The 7,588-nt window shown below is 52.9% G+C and overlaps 1 protein-coding gene across 1 annotated transcript; it reads left to right on the top strand.

Annotated features, from left to right (window-relative positions):
* Positions 1–110: 110 nt before the first annotated feature.
* Positions 111–4,880, top strand: LOC100733980 (calicin). The gene has a single exon (XM_003470869.4). The coding sequence runs from the start codon at positions 3,085–3,087 to the stop codon at positions 4,849–4,851; it is 1,767 nt and encodes a 588-aa protein (XP_003470917.1). The 5' UTR covers positions 111–3,084; the 3' UTR covers positions 4,852–4,880.
* Positions 4,881–7,588: the final 2,708 nt, after the last annotated feature.

Raw genomic sequence — 7,588 nt, 5'->3', positions numbered from 1 at the left:
ATTCATCCCCAATTCTTAGTTATTAGCTGAGGCAGTTCATGACTCTGAGTTCCTGTCATGAGTAACTCCAGCTCCCAGAATACCTCCAGCCCCTCCCCTGTGAACTGTTTTGCTTAGGCAGCCAAGATTGGAACCATGTAACCCATGAACGCACAGCTGATTGGGCTACAGTGGACACCTGATCTAAGAGCAGCCAGTCCCTTGGCTGGTCAAGTCCTGGGAGCTGACCTGAAACACAGGGAATAGAACTGAAAAAAATAAGGATGCCATGAATTCAAAATAGGGCCCTTAAGAGTGGGAAAGACAGAAGTGAAAAAGCCAGTCATTAGGTACAGGAGGAAAGGGTGTGGAAGGTTCTAGTTCCAGCCAATTCTGGGTATCTTCAAAACATGGCCCTCAATTTCTTCATGGCTCCAGGATACACTGACCTATTATGTTGGTGTTCTCTGAAGATTCAAGTATTAGAGTACCCTCCCCTAGAGTCTCCATAAACAGAAAATGCTGGGTTGGGCTGGAACCTGAGGGTGGGTAAAGTGATGTGGCCCTGGTCCTTTACTGGTCAATGAACTCCCTGGTGACTGCTAGGCACAACAGTACACAAACATAGAGCCAGGTGGCAGATGCTGGCATGCAGCCAACCTCTAGGCTGGAGGGTTTCCATAGTTGTGGAGATTAACGAAAAAGGTGCTTTCCAGGACTAAAAAAAAAAATACCAGACAGTGTTGAACAGGTGAGTGTTCACTTTAATGGAATTTTTGAGCCAGAGTTTCATTATGGTACATATCTAGTAACCCTCCTGCATCAGCCTCAGAGTAGTAGGAATTATAGGAGTATTCCTGCTTGCATGCTCTTGAGTGGTATCTTAAAGATGGCAGCCCCACAGTCCAACCAAACAGGACATAGCCGGGTGCATGCCTATAATCCCAGCACTCACAGGATGAGGTAGGAGGATCGCTGTGAGTCCAAGGCCAGCCTGGGCTACAAAGTGAGTTCAAAGCCAACCTGAACTGCATAACAAGACTCTGTCCAGTAGCAGACACAGCCCTAGCTCTGTGAGTTGAATTCCCCATGCTGGGATGCTGTGTGTCCACCCAGAGGAGGTCTGGCACACAGAACTTGGCGTGTCCAGTCCCCAACACACTCCCAGGTCATCTCTGGCTAGAAGCATCTGATGACAGAGTCCCTCACTGTTCTGGTACACTGGGATGCACTGGCCCCTGATCCAGCACAGTGACCTTGCAGGAGGTAAGGTCTGCTGCAGGATGCCACTGAGATCGGAGGATGTTGGCCATCAGCCCCAGGAAGCAGCATCCTTCAGCCAAGTGGACTCTGCTTCTCAGGTCAGAGCTGGAGAAGCATTCGGTATGCAACTAATTTTCTGAGGAGGAGAAAGGGTGGTGGAATCAAGCTGAGCCACACAGTGACTCTGGCAGAGGGGCTGAACTCTAAGCCTTCCTCCAAGGGGACACAGAAGTTCTGAGACTTGTGCAGAAGCCACACAGGCAGCAGGATGAACAAAGTCAACACTTTGTACTTTGCTTGGGACATAGTCTTACGTAGTCCCAGCTGGTGTTGACCTGCCAATCCTCTTATCTCTGCCTCCTGATGCTGAAATTCTAGGCCTGTGCCACTAGGCTGGACTAGAGCAATGATTTTCACAATAAGTCTTCAAATTACCAGTCTGTAAGCATTTAAAGACTAGGTCTTGAATGAGAGGGGTGGAGAGGAAATAGTACACAAGTGCGAGAACCCAAGCCAGGGAGGAAAGAGCCTCAGGCTCGCTACCCAGGTGGCCAACGTCTCCTGGGAGGGGTGCTCAGGACCCCTGAGTTCGGAATGGGGCTTGAGGGCCAGAATGGAAACAACCAGAATGGGACAGACTGAGCTGGGTACTGGCCAACGGTCTTGCCAGCACAGTAGTAGCCTGTGTGTTGAGGCCTTTCTTGAGAATCCCCAAACACTGTGGGTTCTGCTCCTCCAGGGAGCTTCTGCTGGCCCTTACCCCTTCCTTGCACAGGCAGCAGCCTACAGATCCTTCCTAGGAACTCCAGGAAAATGAGGCAGGGACCAGGAGGACAGAGCCTGCAGAGGCTCAGCTGGCAGTCTGCACTCGCCCACCCAGCTGCACTCCCAGGGCTCAGAAACCTGACATTGCCCCTGGATGCCTGCTACTCTCTGACAGGCTCACACCCACCATGGGGCCCAGGAGCTCCATCCTTCAAGTGGGGACTGTTGTGTGCCTGCCTGGCTGTGAACCTCAACCCAGCCATTTGAATTCCAGAGCCTCTTTCCTCTGGGGAGCCCAGAGCACTAGGAAGCACAGGGGAAAGGGAACCCACAGGCCTGGGGGAGGCAGCAGCTCCAGGACTGGAGGTGGCTCTGCAGCCCCACCCTGAGACCCCAGAAAGCTCACTACACAGCAGCTGGGGATGCAGGGCCAGAAGCATCTCCCCCATCAATGAGAAAACACAGGGTCTCTGTGGGAAAGCTGCAAGTCCCCATTACTGAAGAAAGGGTTGCCAGGCAAGTAGCTTTCTGAAGCAGAGAATGTTTTCCAGAGGAAGAAAGAGGCTAAATTTCTCTCTGAGTTCTGCTTTATATTCTCAGGGACCAGGGTTCCCTCCTATAAAAATAGGAGGGCTCTCCCAGATGATCCAGTAACACCACATCCATCTCCTCCTCTCCCCCCACTGCCCCACAAAAACTGGCTCTGACACTCCAGTGACAAAGCCCTGGGTGAGCAAGGCAGCCCCTCCTTAAGCTATGTACAGAAGTCTGGGCCCGAGGCCATAGGTCAACAAGGTCCAACCTATGGACTGTTGGTTATCGCCAACTCACTGCCCTTGGCCCTGGCAATGGGAGCCATCTGAGGGAGGAAAGGCCCAGCCCTGTGCCTCTGAGACAGGCTTCCGGCCTGCATTGTGATGACCTCATCCACTCTATGACATCACCCTCTCTCCCGCCCCCACTCCCCTCTGGTCACCCGCTCCCTGCAAGCAACCATCAATCTGAATCGCCAGGCCCCAGAAATTCTGTTCTCTGGTAGCTGCTGCCGATCTTCTGGCCCAGCCAGCCAGAAGCACCATGAAATTGGAGTTCACTGAGAAAAACTACAACAGCTTTGTGCTACAGAGCCTGAACAAACAGCGGAAACGACGGGAGTGCTGGGACATGGCCCTGACCGTGGACAACCACGTCTTCTTTGCACACCGCAACGTGCTGGCCGCCGTCTCCCCGCTGGTGCAGAACCTCCTGCCCAGCAACAACGTGAAGACCTCCGACGAGCTCTTCATCTCCATCGACCCCAACTACCTGAGTGCGGCCACGGTGGAGCAGCTCCTGGACTACTTCTACAGCGGCAAGGTGGTGATCTCGGAGCAGAACGTGGAGGAGCTGCTGCGGGGCGCCCAGTACTTCAACACCCCGCACCTCCGCGTGCACTGCACCGACTTCCTGATCAAGTCCATCCGCCGGGCCAACTGCTTGCGCTACCTCTTCCTGGCCGAGCTGTTCGAGCTCAAAGAGGTGTCGGACCTGGCCTACTCGGGCATCCGGGACAACTTCCACTACTGGGCGGGCCCCGAGGGCTCGGCGCACTTCCTGCACTGCCCGCCGGTCATCTTCGGCCGCCTGCTGCGCGACGAGAACCTGCACGTGCTCAACGAGGACCAGGCGCTCAGCGCGCTGCTCAACTGGGTGTCCTTCCGCAGGGAGGAGCGTGAGAAGTACTTCAAGAAGTTCTTCAGCTACATCAACCTCAACGCGGTCACCAACAAGACGCTGGCCTTCACCAGGAACAAGCTGGTGGGCATGGAGAGCAACTCGTGCCACCTCACCCTCATCGAGAGCGTCCTGGGCGACCGCAAGCAGGAGCGGCCCTGCAGCCTGCTGGGCTACCAGCGCAAGGGCTCCCTGCTGGACTCCGTGGTCATCCTCGGCGGCCAGAAGGCCCAGGGCAAGTTCAACGACGGCGTGTTCGCCTACATCATCCAGGAGAACCTGTGGCTGAAGCTGTCCGAGATGCCTTACCGGGCAGCGGCGCTCAGCGCCACCTCCGCGGGGCGCTACATCTACGTCTCGGGGGGCACCACGGAACAGATCTCAGGCCTGAAGACGGCGTGGCGCTACGACATGGACGACAACTCCTGGACCAACTTGCCCGACCTGCCCATCGGGCTGGTCTTCCACACCATGGTGACCTGCGGGGGCTCGGTGTACTCGGTGGGCGGGAGCATCGCCCCCAGGCGCTACGTGTCCAACATCTACCGCTATGACGAGCGCAAGGAGGCCTGGTCCCTGGCGGGCAAGATGAGCATCCCCATGGACGGCACCGCGGTCATCACCAAGGGCGACCGGAAGCTCTACATCGTCACCGGCCGCTGCCTGGTCAAGGGCTACATCTCGCGTGTCGGGGTGGTGGACTGCTTCGACACCAGCACCGGGGAGGTGGTCCAGTGCATCACCTTCCCCATCGAGTTCAACCACCGGCCCCTGCTGTCCTTCCATCAGGAAAACATCCTCTGCGTGCACAGCCACCGGCAGAGCGTGGAGATCAACCTGCAGAAGATAAAGGCCAACAAGACCACCGCCTCCGTGCCTCTCTTGCCCAACGACTGTCCCCTGGATGTGTCCCATGCCATATGCTCCATCGGAGACGACAAAGTGTTTGTCTGTGGAGGTGTCACCACAACCAGCAACATCCAGACGAAGGACTACACCATCAACCCCAATGCCTACCTGCTCGACCAAAAGACAGGCCAGTGGCAGACCCTGGCCTCCCCGCCCGAGGCGCTGGACTGTCCTGCCTGCTGTCTAGTCAAGCTGCCTTGCAAGATTCTTCAAAGGATTTAAACAACTTTCTAAGAGGGAGAATAAGTAAATGCGTTATTGTTCACAGTTTCCTGAGAGAAGAGGGAGGTGGCCTTTCGCTTCCTGCTGGCCCTTCCAGGCTATGCGTGGCCTTGAAGGGGCCTCCTTAGGCGAGGGCTGCTGCGCGAGGGTGGAGAGTCTAGTCCAGGGTGTCCCTGGGGGTGTCCAACAGAGGCTGGCCTGGAGTCTCTGGTGGTGTCACTCGGGCGTCTCCTGGGCACTGCTACCTGCGGGTGGGATTCTTGGCTGCTCTGTGCCTCGAGTGAGATGTCCAGACTGAGGCTGGAAAGAAGGGTCCCTGGCAGGGCGGGATGCAGGCACCTCCTGGGTACTGGCCAAGGTGCTATCTGCAAAGTCCCCTGTGCTGTGGAGGTGTGCCTTCAGGGCCAGATGGCCTTTGTGAATGCCATTGTGTCCTAATCCCGCACGAGTCATTTAACATCTCTGGGCTTCGTTTTCCTTTTCCTTAAAAAAGAGGTAGTAAGTGTGCCGCCTTCACAATGTAAATGTGAGTTCAGATGCGTTCATCCACACAGAGCGCTTAGCACAGTCCCTGCGTGCTCCAAAGTGCTGCAGAAGCACTGTGTTTAAGGATTAAAAACAGTGTGAGGCCAGAGTTTGACTCTTAGGCCCATCTGTTGAGCAAGGCCCCCTGAAATGTTCTTTGAGACTCTCTATCTGAAAGTGTAGGTGAGCTTTCCTGGGTTATAGCTATTTCTGTTTCCCTTTCAGTTGCTGTGTAGTCACAGAATAATCCTCAATAATGTAGGAGAAACTGACCCTGAAAACTATATATCGCTCATTCATTCACACCCTAATCATTCATGAATTTACTTACCCATCCATTCTTTCATCCGTTCACGTCCATATATGTGTGCACATCCCTGTTCTAGATGCTGGGGCTACAGCATGACAGTCATTTCATGTGCCAGAGGAAGCGGTAGCCAAGTTGCTATTATGCATGAAGCAGGAATATAACAGGAGCCCCATGTGTAATTTATATTTTTTGCTAAAAGCTAGTGAAGTCAACTTTAATACATATAGCATTTAACCTAGTATATCAAAAACATTATGATTTAAATATGTACTCAATGTAAAAACTGTACACACTATTCAACATCTGTTGAACTGCAGTGTGCTTTTAATATTACAGCACAGCTCTGTTCAGTATAACCTCTCTCTCTCTCTCTCTCTCTCTCTCTCTCTATATATATATATATATATATATATATATATATATATATAGTATAGTTCCATAGGCTTAGTGGCACATTATTAGAGCATGCAGGTCAATTCATACATTTTCAGTGTTTAAATCCTCTTATTCCCCTCTTCCCTCTCTACCATGCTTAACCTGCTGAGCATCATCTTGCTGACCTCTGCTGACCTCCAAATGCTGCCCCCTGCCAGAGCTCACTTCCCTCCCTGCAGCCAGGACCTTCGATTTCACGGATGACCTTTGCTCTCCTCTCCTGAGACTTCTCCCACACTTGGACTTCTGCACCCCTGGACAGCCCCACCTCTGCTCACATCCCTGCTACCACCCAGCAGAACAAACAGGGTCTTACCCATCTGTGGCCTAAGCTCAACCACCCTGTCCCCAGCATAGCTGCCCACTGGGTCACTTACCTACACCAGCTCTCAGAGCTGACCCTCCTACCCTTTCTGGTGTCAGGGGACCCCACGCTTCCCCTTGCCCCCTTCTCCGTCACTTGTCTTTTATTCTGTCCCTAGCTCTGCAGTGACCTGAGCTCCATAAACAGTCTCACACTGACCACAATCTCCCCAGAGCTTCTGCTCCTTCTCCTTGGCACAGAGGAAGCTGTGCTTCATGAATCAAAGCTGAGCCCTGCACCTGTCTCTCAGTCCTGTCACCCGTCGCCTCTGAGACTCCTCCGTTCTCTTCAGTCTGCACGCTCAGCCTCATTTCTTCTCTTCACCCATGCTACTGCTCCGATTTCTCCTGCTCTGAACACACAGCTCCTTCAGCTCTGTGGTCTACCTCTTGCTGTCTGCCTGTGTTTCCCCCGTGAAGCTTCCTGTGTGTCATCTGTGCTCTCTGACTCTATCTCACACCTTCAAATCAATCTCTAGCTTGCTGCCTCAGGCTTCTGTTCCCACCGTGCTCCCAAACTGTCTTGACAGAGTCTCCCTCTTTGTCCTTTGCTCAGTCACATACTTTTCCTTGAAGGAAAAGACAAAACTGCCTGCCTGGGTCGGAATCATAGGCTGTTTGTTTTACAGTGGCAGATCTCTGGCGTAGTACCATTATGATTTGGTATACTGACTAGTGTGGTATCCTTCCTATAAGCCCATCCCACACTGAAAGTAGACCACCAGGGCTAACCCTCATGGGCTGGGAAAGCCTTATCACCTTGGAAACCTGGCACAGGTGAATGCAAGAGTCATTTTGGCTTTTGTGGCTAGGGGAGCTTTGCTAGTTGACTGCATTTGCATTTCAACCCAGGTCTTCAAGCAAGGAAAATCTAGACATGCATGCATGATTTAAGGGTAATCAGATTTGAGATCCTCAACTTCTTTCCAATATGAACCTAAGAATTCATCTGTGTTGAAGGTTTCTTCTATAGATGAGAGAATCTTACAGGAGAAAGAGTCAGAGACAGACAGACAGACAGAGACACAGACAGACACATAGACACAAAGAGACAGAGAGACAGAAAGACAGAGACAGAGAAAATGCAAATTTCACTTTCCAGCT

The sequence above is a fragment of the Cavia porcellus genome, unplaced genomic scaffold, assembly GCF_034190915.1.
Source record: "Cavia porcellus strain 051 isolate PalLab524CR breed Dunkin Hartley unplaced genomic scaffold, mCavPor4.1 scaffold_1, whole genome shotgun sequence".
NCBI lineage: Eukaryota > Metazoa > Chordata > Mammalia > Rodentia > Caviidae > Cavia > Cavia porcellus.
This window is presented reverse-complemented; position numbering and strand designations above follow the sequence as displayed.